Source organism: Doryrhamphus excisus, chromosome 3 (genome assembly GCF_030265055.1).
Source record: "Doryrhamphus excisus isolate RoL2022-K1 chromosome 3, RoL_Dexc_1.0, whole genome shotgun sequence".
Classification (NCBI taxonomy): domain Eukaryota; kingdom Metazoa; phylum Chordata; class Actinopteri; order Syngnathiformes; family Syngnathidae; genus Doryrhamphus; species Doryrhamphus excisus.
Window position 1 is genome coordinate 11812870 of NC_080468.1, and position 15355 is coordinate 11828224.

At 38.5% G+C, this 15355-nt stretch overlaps 1 protein-coding gene across 2 annotated transcripts in view; it reads left to right on the forward strand.

The window, feature by feature from the left end:
- The window catches only part of LOC131125232 (cAMP-specific 3',5'-cyclic phosphodiesterase 4B-like), a 43764-nt gene that overhangs the window by 1406 nt on the left and 27003 nt on the right, over positions 1–15355 (forward strand). Inside the window, exons 2-3 of one of the 2 annotated variants that reach the window (XM_058066574.1) lie at positions 7188–7319; positions 11212–11456. In XM_058066574.1, the coding sequence (XP_057922557.1) occupies positions 7275–7319; positions 11212–11456 (290 nt within the window). In that variant the 5' untranslated portion in view covers positions 7188–7274. Of the gene's footprint in view, positions 1–7187; positions 7320–11211; positions 11457–13164; positions 13562–15355 lie in introns of those variants that run through there. The other variant, XM_058066575.1, reaches the window with a different exon arrangement.

Sequence of the window (15355 nt, forward strand, 5' to 3'; positions counted from 1 at the left end):
TACCTTTTAGTCAATCATCATCAATTATGTGTTTCAACTCCTCACCATCAGATGAAAACATTCACGTTGGATTAGATATCAGTGCATATACAGAGGCACAAAGCTGACACCTTGAGAGGTAGTATCAGGGGCGGAAAACCTCATTTTGCAATGTGATGTGTAACAGGACATACTTCTCTCATTCTGTTGTTTTGAAAGCAACTGACTGTTTAACAAGTAGTTTAAAAGTCACACAAGACAGTGGTGCTGATGCTGTCACTGATTATCTGAGAAAGCACAAAGTTCCGTCAGTATCCTGCTTTACAGGGTTATGTACAGAAAGCACAGGCCAATAAATGGCAGCGCTGCTACTAAGACTTTCATTATTCTTTCTTGGATTCTATGACGAGGCCAATAAAATGCGGAATTTTCCCTATCACAATCTTGTTATTATCAGCTCTGCAGGGGAAATTCAGCTCACGGTCAGTTGCTGTGACGCTTGCCTGAACAGTGAAGTCTCATTCAAAAGCTGATGAATAGTTGCTGTGTCTTTGTGCAATAATGCTGTGAAGGTCTTGTCATATTGAACATGCTGCTTCAGTGTAATGTAATGTTATTCATTGTGTGAGCACCATGCATAACCTGTGGAATTATAGTTATTAGTATAAAAGTTATCAACGTCAATTATCAGTTTGACTTCTATATGGCTCGAGGGCTCGGTATATATTTGACCGGGGAGAAGTTGGCCCCCTCACTTATTTGCCATGGTTTATACAGTAGTGTAAAAAAAGTGTTTGCGCCATCCCGATTTCTTATTTGTTTGTATGTTTGTCACACTTAAATTAATTAGATCATCAAACTAATTTAAATATTCAGAGACAACACAACTGAACTCAAAATACAGTTTTGAAATTAAACTATATGATTAAGGGAGAAACTAATTGAAATCAACATAGCCCTGTGTGAAAAAGTGATTGTCCCCCTTATTTTGGGACTCCAGCAAACCACAGTGAGAGCCATTATACATTATATGTATAATGGCTCGTGTAATGGATACATGTAAGAGTGGTAAACCTTCCCAAGAGTGGCTGGCCAACCAAAATTATCCCAAGAGCGCAGCAAAAACTCAGCCTCGAGGTCACAAAAGACCCCGCAAAAACACCAAAGAACTACAGTCCTCACTTGCCTCAGTTGAGGTCAGTATTGATGAGAATGAGAACCATGAGAATGACACTAGACAAAAACGGTCTGCATGGCAGAGTTCCAATACTTAAAACCACCACTGAACAAAAAGAATATTAAGGTGTGTGTCCATTACATGTTTAAGTAAACATTGCTTTATTTAACATTATACCAACAGTAAAATATGGTGGAGGTAGCGTGATGGTCTGGTGCTCTTTTGCCATGAATTCTGTTGTCTACCAATAAAAATCCTGAAGGAGAATGTCTGGCCATCTGTTGGTGACCTAAAGCTGAAACCAACAGCAGGACAATGATCCAAAACACACCAGCAAGTCCACCTCTGAATGGCTGAAGAAAAACCAAATGAAGACTTTGGAGTGGCCTAGTCAAAGTCCTGACCTGAATCCTATTGAGATGCTGTGGCATGACCTTAAAAAGGTACTTCATGCTGGAAAAGCCTCCTATGTGGCTGAATGACAACAATTCTGCAAAAATGAGTGGGCCAAAATTCCTCCACAGACTCATTGCAAGTTATCACAAACGCTTGATTGCAGTTGTTGCTGCTAACACATGCAAAAAGAAAAAGATCAGTTGTTTTTTTTTCCAGTACGAATAAAACTAATAATAAAAAAATAGCCATGGTGCCAAGAAAATATCAATCAATTCTTCAAAGTTGAACATCAAACTTTAAAAGGTTCTTTGAAGAGTGGCAACATATTTTGTGTGTAAACAATAACTACAGTAGGTGATAATTAAAAAATAAATGTTCGTGATATAATGAAGTTAATTAATAATTTTAGACCACATACCAAAACATACAGGAAGTGAGCAGTAAAGTTAGGGTATTTTGGAGGTATTTTTATCAGCTGTATCGCAGAACTGAGAAGATATTTTGCATTCTGTGCGGATGGACTTGAGAAGCATTTACAGCTATGCTGATCAAAAGGTTCCCAGCTGGTGACACCAAAAGCCATCGGCTTGTGCCAAAATCCGAGAAAATCTACCAGGGTGTCTGTTACTTGCTTTCAGAAAAATATTTTTTGCCCACATATATTTATAACACATTCCACACCTGCAGGGTTATTTACAAGGGTCTTCTATTTAAAATGGAAATGTCATGGTTGTAATGTTTATATTATTGGGGTATAGTGATGATAAAATGAATATTGGTAACGCTTGGTGTCTTCTTATAGCTGCAAAAGAAGAGAACAAAAAGCATAGAAAGTAAAAAAAAAAGGTAATACAAGAAGTTATATACACATTTTTTTGTACGGTTATTGCACTTGTTTATTGCACGGTTTATTGCACGGTTATTGTACAGGATTTTTGGAGCAGTTTATATCATGGATTCTGACAGCTGCAGAATTGCAGTAATGCAAGTCATTACTGCTTACTGTAATCTTTGCAAAATACACACACGATTTTTACTACTCGGATAATATTGACATAATACAGGAACTTCGAAAATCCAATAAGAATCATTCTCTTTCGTGTCCGCTGCCGTCATGCATGTTATTTAGAATGGGGTACACCTTCAGCACCTTCTGTTTTGCTTGTAACACACACCATCTGCAAACCAGGAAGCTAAAGGTATGGGTGCGAATTACTTCATGTAACTACACCATTAATAAGTTAATTATGTATTGGTGTCCAAATCATCACAATTGTTATCACTCACATATTTGATTGGGTGCAAGGTTTTTGTTTATGATGTGGCAGTTATTGAACACTACAGTCAGCAGGTTCGGAGAACATGTCATATAAAGTACTTCACTCATAATAGTGTACTTTGGACAAATCCTAATCTATTGTATGTCAACACATGGAAAAGTGACGCCTTAAACCTGATGTCAGTCTCTTTTGCCTGGCTTGACTTTTTTTAACGATTCCAACTGATGTAATCTAAGCAGTTTTGTCTGTTTTTCTGTTATAGAAAGACGTAAAGTAATTGACGTGTTAAAACGTCGGCACTTGTCAGCTATGATATCTTCACATCAAAGGTTGACTAGCCTTTGATTATTTTCCACAGCCCTACTACGAACCATTCTGCTAGTGTGTAATTGAATCTGAAAATGCCTTAAAACTCGGGATGGGGATTTGGTGAAATATTTACGTTAAATCATGTTTTGATGGGAAGGGAGAATGTCTCTCTGATAGTTTTTGATGCCGGCTGGCATCAAAAGCATTTGATTATTAGCAGCCCATCTGTACTAACGATGAAAATTTCTACACTAAAATAGTTTGGAGAAGATACGTTATGATCAGTGAGCCACTTTGGTTCAAGTTAACTTTATTTCCTGCTTGTTTTTTTTCCTGTTCATTAGGGCGAAATAACTTTTATATCGCATAGCATGCCAACTGGTTTTGGCACATAATTAAAGTGACAGATCATTTGGCCAGTTTTACTACATCCTAACTTGTACTGAGTGTAATGGGATGTAGTGTACACCTGCATGTGTGTGGCGGATACTGTTGTGTGGAGGACATGCCCACACACACACTGTGTGGGAAGATCAGATGCAGTATCCATGTACTGTGTGTTGCTTCTAACGTGGTTTTAACCTCATGACCGCAACTTTCACAATAAGATGAGCTTACCGTATGTTGGCTAATAAGTAGAGGTGGGAGTGAGTCTGTTTTGTAAGTCTCAAGTCTTTAATCTTAAGTCTCAGGGAAAGTCAAATTCAAGTCTCAAGTGAAAACAAGACAGATCGATTCAAATCCAAAGTCATAGGCTTCAAATTTTGACTCCTTACGGGTCAAAAGTACTGTAAGTGTTGTGCAATTTTCTACAACTGATCAAATTTGAGGCAGAAAATGTTGTCTTACAGGAAATGACATAATAACAATCACATTATTTGGATATTTTATTCGGAATCGGGACACATTTTACTCAACACATGCACTGAAAATCTCAAGTATTGTCAAGTCATCAGACTACAATTTGAAGTCCCGAGTCATTGATGTCAAAGTCGAGTTGAAAGTATTTGATGGTATTGTAAAGTCATGTCTAAAGTCATTTTCAGATTGAATCCGATTGATTACATAGAATACTTGGAAAGCATTAAGCATTAATCTTGTGACCGTTGGTAGTTGCTTCTCCATGCATTGCAAAATGCAAGTTGTCATGGTTCTTGCATGCGTATATGATGCTGAATGCTGTCTTTGTTTGGTTTGTTTTGGAATAATCATAATGAAATACAGTTTCATTTGGGATTTTCGAGCCGTCTTTGTTATGGGACCATAAAAGCAAGCGTTGTGTCTGTGAAGCAATTTGAACTGGATGACATTTAATGACACTGCACTACACAGCCTTCAACTGTACATGAATGGCATCACATTATTATACATGCTGAGTTTGCCAACTTGTGTATACATGATAGTGCTGTTGGTTGAAAACTGTGGAAGCCTCAATAGCCACGTTTACATGAGGTGTTTTTCTCTTTCCGAATGGAATCTTCCCAAATGACCTTTCCGAAAGCAATGGTATACATGGAAAGGAATATTCCAATCGCGTGTCTACATGCACCGCTATAATCAACCAGAATAGTCAATGGGGCATGCGCAGTAAAGCGTAAACACCAACATCACGTGATACCGACTTCCTCCAGTTTTTCTTTCACTTGTTGGAATAACTCCATATTGCCAGTTTTTCCTTCGTCCAGTCTTGAAATTTAGTTTGAATCAAAAACAAACTTTCGGCAGCAGTCCAGTGCCAATTGCTCGCCTCCATTTTTTTAAATCAAAGAACGTCTCGAGCTGCGTGTTACGTCATATCTCAGCATTCACTGAAAGAACGCACCCGGGAACAGGAAAAGATAAAGTTCAATCTTGCTAATATTTTATAATTAAAAAGAATTATTTTCTTTTTTTTAAGAAAACTGGACTTGTGAATGGCGTATAGAAGGGTTTAGATTCTGTTCCACAGATGGCGGTAATGCACACGAAAGCTGCTTGCCAACCGCCAATAAACAACAGAAGAAGAAAAACACCACGAAGAAGAACACACTCTGACAACTTTCCGATTGAGCGGATACAAGATACCTCAATCGGATTGGGGAAAGGAATATTCCACCCCTGTGAATCCGATTATATATTCATTCGGATTGGCATTTTTCTTTCGGAATGAGGTGTATACAAAGGTTACATTTTTTCCGTTTGAACAAATAACCCGAATGGAATTGGAATATTTGGGTCCATGTAAATGTGGCTAATGATAAATACAAAAAAATCAGAGCATCATAGTCCAGGCAACAAAGATAGACATCAGGCTCGTTTGTTTTGTTTTGTGTCCTAGCACAGTGATGGTACACACAGCAATCCCTGGTGTTCAAATCAAAAATCCAAACAAAATACTCACCAGCATCTCAAGAGCCACTTAATGTCCCTTTCTGTGAACTGCTTCCCCATCAACAACCAATTTGTAGAGGCAGCCAGCCTCCATGGAGATGACCTATTTCAGGGGTGACGGAGGATACATAAAAGTGTTTCTCCAGAAAGCTCTGTGTAGTATTTTAGTATGTCAAGCTTGTTTAATTGTTAATTTTTCTTACTTTTGGTTCACTGATCAAAACCAAGTCAGAAGTGCAGATTGGCTATAGTTTCCAAGATACAGTATTGGGTCAAAATAAGACAAAAACAGTCAACTAGTTCTATCTGAAAATGTGTCTGCACATTCCAATACATTCTTTTTAATATGTATAGAGTTTTGATATAAAATGTTTTGTTTTTATTTGTAGAAATAAAATATTATCTGCTCTGTGTGGCTGTTACAGAAATGATAGCATTGTGTTGTTTTTACTGCACACTTCACACCACTTGAAATGGACAATTGCGCTGTTGAAAATCAGCAACGGCGGCCCTACATTAACGCATGGACATAGTGCCTGTCATGGGGTAAAATGGCCGAGAGCTTTGAATCAATGGTGACATGGAAAATATTGATTCGTCTCTGTCACAAAGACTAGTCACTCGTGTCTGCCTTTTGGTTGATATCCAGCTGTGGTTAGTTTATAATTGATGAGTTTAACCTTGCTTTCAGAGCGGGTTGGCAGATCTAAATGGACCACAGTGGAAGACATTCAGGCAAATGCAACATGGACAATGTCAGACTGTACTGCACATAAATGAAAAATGTCTTCAATTTAGGAAATGCATTTCTAAGCAGTTGAAAAATTTAAATAATGTAAAATCAATAATAAAAACGCATACATAGGCGGCACGGCGGTCTGGTGGTTAGTGCGCAGACCTCACAGCTAGGAGACCAGGGTTCAATTCCCACCCTCGGCCATCTCTGTGTGGAGTTTGCATGTTCTCCCCGTGCATGCGTGGGTTTTCTCCGGGTACTCCGGTTTCCTCCCACATTCCAAAAACATGCTAGGTTAATTGGCCACTCCAAATTGTCCATAGGTATGAATGTGAGTGTGAATGGTTGTTTGTCTATATGTGCCCTGTGATTGGCTGGCGACCAGTCCAGGGTGTACCCCGCCTCTCGCCCGAAGACAGCTGGGATAGGCTCCAGCACCCCCCGCGACCCTCGTGAGGAAAAGCGGTAGAAAATGAATGAATGAATGAACGCATACATAATGAAATATAATAAAAATAATAATTTTACATAATATATAATTTACATAATAAAAATGTATAAAATACCCTTGACCCTGGTGAGGATAAGCAGACATTTTTTAAATGCCATTTATAATCCAGTGAGACATATATGTTTTTTTTCTCTTCATGACGTATTTTATGACTGACATGAGTTACAGTCCAGAAAACTAGATAAAAATATGCAAATTATCTTCATGATTCAATTATCATCAACAAAGTTCCCAGAAAGGAAGCATTAGTTGGTTCATTTAGTTCACAGCATTAGCTTAATGGACTCCCTGTGGCGTTGACAAAGCTACAGCGCCTTGATTATAAGCCACTGTAATTGTAAAATAAGTACATAATATTGACTTCTAAGTAAGTGCATGTGGAGAAGAATACGTTTTTCACCCACACTCCTCTCCTCTTTCCGTGGGCAGGTGTATCGGGGATCCAGCCCAAGCAGGAGAAGAAGGAAAGATCTGTGTTGTTGGAGAGAGCACCACAGAAAGCCTGAAAAGTGGCTTATGATGAAGAAAAGCAGGAGCGTTCAAGGTGTCACACCAGGAGATGTAAGTATGGATTGATCAGTCAACAGTGTAATAGGAATCCAGCCATGCTTTCATCACAATTTTGATGATTTTATGCTACCTTGAAAGCTTCATTATGACTCCCAATTGTTTAAAATGCGATTGTGATTGTGTTTCCTTTGGATGCAGTCTTGTGAGTTCTAATGAGGATTCACTCGACCGGTTTGATTCAGTGTGTCTGTGCGTGGTTGATGACTCAAAAAGATGACTGTACGCACAGGGCACACACTGGAGCTGGAGTATGTACTATGTGTGTGTGTGTGTGTTTGTGTGCGTATTAGAGAGAGCGCTATGAAGATGATGGAGTGGGGTGGCAAGAGGACAAAAGGGTGTTAAAAGACAGCCCACGCCAGGATGACATTTAGGACACAGATTGAATGGAAACATAGAACAGCCCATCTGTTTCTTCTCGATGTTTATGACACTGATGGTTGGCCAGATCCTTTACTTTGACATTGTCCAACTTGTGCTCAAAAGGCAGGCTACATCCTGACTAATTTGTTACTGTGTCTGGCCCCTATTAGACATCACTGACGTCTCACTCAATATTTGTCATATGCACTTGTGGTGTTAAACTTACCCATTTGTTCTAGTTTTTTGTACTTCCAGAGTACACAAAAGTTTTTTTTTCACACCATGAGCACCCCGTCACTCATATGTGTTGATAATTCTTCAAAAGTAGGATGCAACACAACTGTTATGAGTCTGGCACTGCTGTGCCGCAGGTTATTGTCTCCCTGGGGAAACTACTTTTAGCACAGTTCCTGCGCTTTTAGTTCCTATAGGCCCTAAAAGTGTAGGAACAGTGCTAAAAATAGTTTCTCTTAAAAAATGCTGGGTTAAAAATAACCAAATTTGGGTTGTTTCCCAACCCAGTGCTGGTTAAATATTGGACCAACCCCATGTTGGGTTAATTTAACCCAACGCTTAATATGAAATTAATAAAATTAATATGAAATTACTACGAATAGTGGCTTAACATCTTTCCACATACTGTCCATCCTACTGGACTGTTAGTTCCTCGTGTATCACTAAGGGTACACGTACCCCTGGTTAAGAATCACCGGCGTAGTACCATAATAAATTTATTATGCAATGAAAATTATAGGGATGCCGACCCAATATCAGCATAAAAAGTTGATATTGGTTTTCCAATTTTTCCAGATCTTCAAAACCAATATTTTTAAAATACTGTATACAACATGTGTTCATTCCACCATGGAAGATATGTCATGTTACACATATCAGTATCGGTATCGGAAATTGAGAGTTGGATGATATGTTAATGGTCATGGTTTTATTTCATTTGAACATGCATCAGATTACAATTGAGTGAGCACATAATCAGTTCACAGTTCCACATGTCCAAAAGGAGTAGGAAGAAGCAAAGCTTATTAAATCCTACCCCTCCATCTGGTACTTTTTATCAGTAACTGTTACATTTGTTCACTTCCTGCTTTCCTAATATGGTTTAAGCTTTTATTTTTTTTTTATTTTGAATTGAGGTGATATGACCATACAATGGCATAATGGTTACCATAGTAGCTGTCAATATAGTGATATGTATAGCACATCATGACTGGTTCAATGATGATATCGGCATATCAGTTTTCTGCAAAAAAGCCAATATCGGCCACAGCTACTGAAAACAAATTGCTGTATTTTCTGGACTATAAGTAGCTCTCGAGTATAAGTCGCATTAGTAAGTAGTGCAGAGGGGAAAGAAAACATACCAAAAATTATATACTATTGAACGCAACTGAATATAAGCCACACTAATCAAATGTACAGAGAAAATTTTTTTTTATTGTTTTGTGCTTTCATTACAAAAAGCGTCCAGTTCATTATTGTTACCACTAGGTGTCACCAAACCCCACTTTCAATTAATTATATACATTACTGTATATATTTGACCTGAGTGTAAGTCGCAGTACCAGCCGAAATTATGAATAAAAGTGTGACTTATAGTCTGTGAAATATGGTATACAGTTGGTGAAAGTTTTTTTTACGTTTCTCATTTATAGCCTTTTAGTGGCGAGCAGAAAGCCCACAAAATTGAAACAGGCTCCATGATAATGAAGTCACAATTCAGTTTAAGTGTCCTTTGAGATTTAGGCGCGGCATCCATCTCTACTCTTGTCAAAATGAAAGCACACAAAATGAGAGAATATGTTTTTAGAAAACAGCAGAACAGGAGTAGAATCATCATATATTATGGATGAAGGTGAAATCAGGTGCTGTAGTCTACCTGTGTACAGTGGTGTGAAAAAGTGAGAGCAACTATCCACAATTGGAGAAAACATAGAACAGTGGTGAATCTTCCCAGGATTGGCTGTCCAATCAAAATGACACCAAAAGCGGATTTATGGAAATATCCCAAATAGTTATTGTATCCAAGAAAGTCCTTTCATCTCCATCTAGAAATCACCCACTCCACCTCCATTCAACACTGCAGCTTCTTTTTGTCCATTTGGGTCTTGTGTTACCTTTCATCTTTATTCCAGTCATCCTTTCATGGCCATAGTACCACATGGATGACTACAAAGGGTTTCTGTAATGTTCAAATGTTTTATATTTTTAAAGCAATAAACATTTTATGTTCCTCACACACCTAAATACAGTAAAACACATGAAGGCCACCGGGCCGCCATTTGATCAATGAAGCGCTTGAATTATATGTGGGCCGTCAATGATGCAATCAATATTCAATTGGGTTCGAATTTTCCTCTGCCACAGTAAAATATTGATCCAGATATTTTAAGTCTATGTGTTTTATACATTGGCAGTAAATGGAAGTAGCCGCAGATATTTTTTCAGGACACGTCAATTGAAAATAATGTGGCTCAGTTTTCAGCTTCCGGCCTGCAAGTATTATGTCTCAAATGGAGGCACGATACATCAGATAGACAGCATTTCCGAGAAGATGCTGCTGAGTCAGCAGAAAGAAAAGACGCTTGCATTTCTGTTTGTAAAAATATCTTATTCTTCCGGCCCCATTAGTCTGTTTTCATGCAGAAACTGTTCAGTCTTTTGTGTCTCATGTGCAGGAACTTGTGAGACCTATTACATCATATTGTTTTGTTTTTTCACTTGGTAAAATCAATGCTTTATTTAGGCTACATACTGAAAAATAAAAGAATGCAAGGGTCACTTTGATATTTTTTAAGGAAAAATTGCATGTCAGCTTTGTGCCATGGGCTGCTTATGGCCCCCGGGCCACACTGGATACTCCTACTCAATAGGGGATTGTTACCCTCACCCACAGCTGAACATACTCACGTGAGAAATGAGAATAACGTCAGAGCCCTGGCTTTCCTCACTTCCTTTTTGCTTTTGCAATAAAAAGCACATGTTGAAGTGTAGAACACATAAAAATGCAGGATTCTTCACTGGCAATTTTGTTAACATAATGGTAATGGTTTTATTTCATTTGAACATGCATCAGATTACAATTGAATGCATCACATAATCAGTTCACAGTTCCACATGTCCAAAAGGAGTAGGAAGAAGCAAAGCTTATTAAATCCTACCCCTCCATCTGGTAGTTTTACAATCAGTAACTGTTATATTTGTTCACTTCCTGCTTTCCATAATACAGTTTAAGATTTTATTTATTTATTTATTTATTTTTATTTTTATTTTTATTTTTATTTTTATTTTTATTTTTATTTTTATTTTTATTTTTATTTTTATTTTTATTTTTATTTTTATTTTTATTTTTATTTTTATTTTTATTTTTATTTTTATTTTTATTTTTATTTTTCAACATAAGAAATGAACTTGCAGGTTTGCCCACTTTTTGCATTTTAGTTGAAGAAATCTGACTTCATCATCAAAACCACTAACGTGCTGTCATGTTGTCATTTTCCATCAGGAGAATAAGGACCCTGCTGCGGGGCAGTTTTCCTCGGGCAGCACTCTTGGAGTGGAGGTGTGCAAAGTACATCGGCGCTTTTCCGGCAACTTGCAGCTGCCTCCGTTGTCATGGCGACAGGCTGAGAAAGAAAGGGAGAGGGGAAGTTTGCTATCACCAGAGGGCGATCCGGGGACTTGCACCAGACCGACAAGTTTGCCTATCGCCACTCTCCCACGCATTGACATCACTAAGGCTGACAACAGGTGAGGCTTTGGGTGTTAAAAATGAAGTATTTTGGCTTTTTGACCTGCTTTTTTTCATTCTTAAAGTTGCTTCACTAGAAATTCTTCATACTGAAACATTGGTTTGCACTGTTCTTTTTAAGACAGGATCCAGAAAGGTATTGCACCGCAATGGGATATTTTCAAACAGAAGCCTTAATGATGACTATAAAAATGGAACGGCAATAACCCACCTGCGTTTTCTTTGAAGCAATATAAGATATGCCACTTTACTGCAGGTGATTTATAGTCCCTCTGCAAAAATGATAAAAGCTGCTCATCATGGACTCACATTATATTCCTATTTGTATATGTGGCTTTTATCTGTTGTTGAAAGTCGAGCTTTTTCTGTTTGTCATTTTTATCTGCACAGCACTTTCGTTCTTCGATGCTGCTTTTTGAGAGCAGTGGTATTATGTTGCTGGAGGAAAAGGTCGGTGGGGCACATTTGCCCTGCTTGTCATTGGACAATAGACTATGCTGCGAAAAGCAAAATCAAAGCAAAAAATCGGAAACTGACTAGATATTATATATGATAGATGAAATCTGAGATTTCAGATATTTGTTTCATCTTTATTTGGATAAAGTGTCTCTCACGTTTATGGTCGCTCTATGTTGGTAGTTTAATTCAAGCTGCGGCATGACTGCAGACAACACAACATGACATTGGGTCTGCGAGTACAATGCAAACACATAACTGGACAAAAGTTTTTTTTAAATCCACCTGAGTCACAAAACAATGCATTTGTGTTTTTGAAATGTTTACAAATTGACTCTAAAGTAATATCATTGTCGGATTTTTTTTTGACTAAATAAACTTTTTTTTATATTTTTCATTATTTTTATTTATTTATTTTTTTTACATTTTTAATGTCAAAATTCATTCATTCATTCATGTAACCTGATGCATGTTCAAACAAAATTATACCATTACCATTCATTTTCTACCGCTTATACTTACAAGGGTCGCAGGGTTGCTGGAGCCTATCCCAGCTGTCTTTGGGCGAGAGGTACACCCTGGACTGGTGGCCAGCCAATCACAGGGCACATATAGACAAACAACCATTCACAGTCACATTCATACCTATGGACAATTTGGAGTCGCCAATTAACCTAGCATGTTTTTGGAATGTGGGAGTAAACCGGAGTCCCCGGAGAAAACCCACGCATGCACGGAAAGAACATGCAAACTCCACAAAGAGATGGCCGAGGGTGTAATTGAACTCAGGTTTCCTAGCTGTGAGGCCTGCGTGCTAACCACTCGTCCAGAATGAGAACATAGTGGCTCTTAATTGAATAGCATTAAAACACAACCGATTAATTTTGTTCACAATACTGTAGAACAAGTGTTCCCAAATTGCCACAATAATATTATTCATTCATTCATTTTCTACCGCTTTTTCCTCACGAGGGTCGCGGGGGGTGCTGGAGCCTATCCCAGCTGTCTTCGGGCGTAAGGCAGGGTACACCCTGGACTGGTCGCCAGCCAATCATAGGGCACACATAGACAAACAACCATTCACACTCACATTCATACCTATGGACAATTTGGAGTCACCAATTAACCTAGCATGTTTTTGGAATGTGGGAGGAAACCGGAGCACCCGGAGAAAACCCACGCATGCACGGGGAGAACATGCAAACTCCACACAGAGATGCCCGAGGGTGGAACAATAATATTAAATATGGGATATTTAATATAGAGTATCTCTTAATGGGGCAGCATAGATGTGTGGATAGATTTACTGGTTAATCCGCAGTGGTTTAACATGGAAGAAAAACAGACAGGCAATCAGATAAACACTGAATCCATTCCCCTACGGTCCAGCCCAGATCTGCCTTATCCGCCTGCCAAATCTACGTTATTCCAGCATGTGGTCTGTGACGATACACAAAAAAGGTCTGTGTGTCAGTGAGCGTATGCACATGTTCCTTCTGAGATAGCAGCAACAGATTCTGTGTTTTGGGAAGACTGATGAAAGGGAAAGAGGAAGAAGTGGAATGTTACGAAGGTCCCCAAGGTGCAGAACCGGGCACTTTGATTTCAGCGAGGAGGTGATCAGTGGAGCACACCTCTGGGCTCCCAGGTGATTCTGCTTTTTTCTTGGATTCTTTTTCAATCTAGACTGAACCCTAACCCGTCACCCAATCCTATCTTTGCATATGTCTGCTGTTTCATTTTATTGTTTTGGAGTAGTGATTGTTTCCAATACTGACATTTGCTTATTTCACTGCATTTCACCTCTTGTTAATAAACCATGGTCATGAGTGTCAGATTAGGAGATAAGGTTTTTTGAGGTAATGCATTGTGTTAATATGTCAAGTCAGGATTTTGATGACGTGAAATGAAACGCAGATGACGCAGTCTGTCGAATTTTCCCATTAATCCGATCTTGTCTGGCAGAGTTATGGGGTTGGCGTCCAGTTAATCACACGCGCGGAAAGTCTGAGAGGAAAATAGGGCAAACAGTCTTGATGAAGAGGAAGAATTAATATGATTTTTGCTCACCATTTTTTTTTAGCTTTACGATATACACGGGTGGGCTTGTATTGTCCAAGCTGAAGTCAAAATATTATAGTTATTTCTAATGACTGAATTTGTTACTTCTGCAGAGCATCATTACTTTGACCTTTCTCCCTTCACCAGTCCTACTGACCTTATGATCTGATTACACAATAGCTAGTCCCTGCCTCTCTGCAGGCAGATTATAGCCATCTGTGTATCTGTGCATGGGCCAAAACACTTGAAAAAAGTACGGTTCTCATCAGAACTTTACATATACAGTAATCCATTGTTTATTGATTGGAAATTGGTTCCAGTGGACTTCTGCAAAACAGGATTCCTGCTTTATAAACAGAATATTTTCATAGTTAGAGCATAAAAAATGTCAGTTTGTCTAGAGCAGGGGTCAGCAACCCGCGGCTCCAGAGCCGCATGTGGCTCTCCAGTCTCTTTGTTGCGGCTCCCTTTGCAATGCTTGAATATTTTTTAAGCACCCGAGTGGTGAAAATGCACATCTTCGTTATGAGTTTACAAAAATCCAACTTTGTGTGAGACCATGAATGCATCCTGACTGAGTTCTGACTGGTGACTGAATGAGCAGACAGGATGCTATCCAGTTCTCTCTGACAGGTTAACATGAAGGGAAATGAGTAATACTTTGAGTTATTTGAGTTATTAATTATTAATTATTATTAATGAGTTATTTGACAATTCTGAAAAAATAAATTAGAGCTCATTTAAAAACAAAAGTTTATCTCCAGTACTAGCAAGAGTACTCCAACTCGTCTTTTTTTTTTCCCTCCAATGTTGTTTTAAACATACAACGTTTTGCGGCTCCAGGCTATTTTTCTTTAGTGGGCAAGTGGGTGAAATGGCTCTTTTCATAGTAAAGGTTGCCGACCCCTGGTCTAGAGAAAGTGCAGTCAGTGGTTATGCAGCTGTGAGGCTAATAATATAGGATTGAGTCGTTCGGCTACTCCATTTCTGTACTACACTATCGAAACAGCGCTGTCGAAACCATGCCACTTCCATATTACAGAGGTACTTCCGCATTTACCAACAATCTCAAATATATTGACTTTGTTCTTATAAAAAGACTGCTGAATTTTACATTTTTCTCCACAATCTCAGCTTTGTAGTTGCTGATGAGTAGCAATGAATACTTATTTATCCATTCATTCATTTTCAATGCCACTCATAAGGGTAATGGTAATGGTTATGGTTTTATTTCATTTGAACATGCATCAGATTATAATTGAATGCATCACATAATCAGTTCACAGTTCCACATGTCCAAAGGGAGTAGGAAGAAGCAAAGCTTATTAAATCCTACCCCTCCATCTGGTACTTTTACAATCAGTAACTGTCACATTTGTTC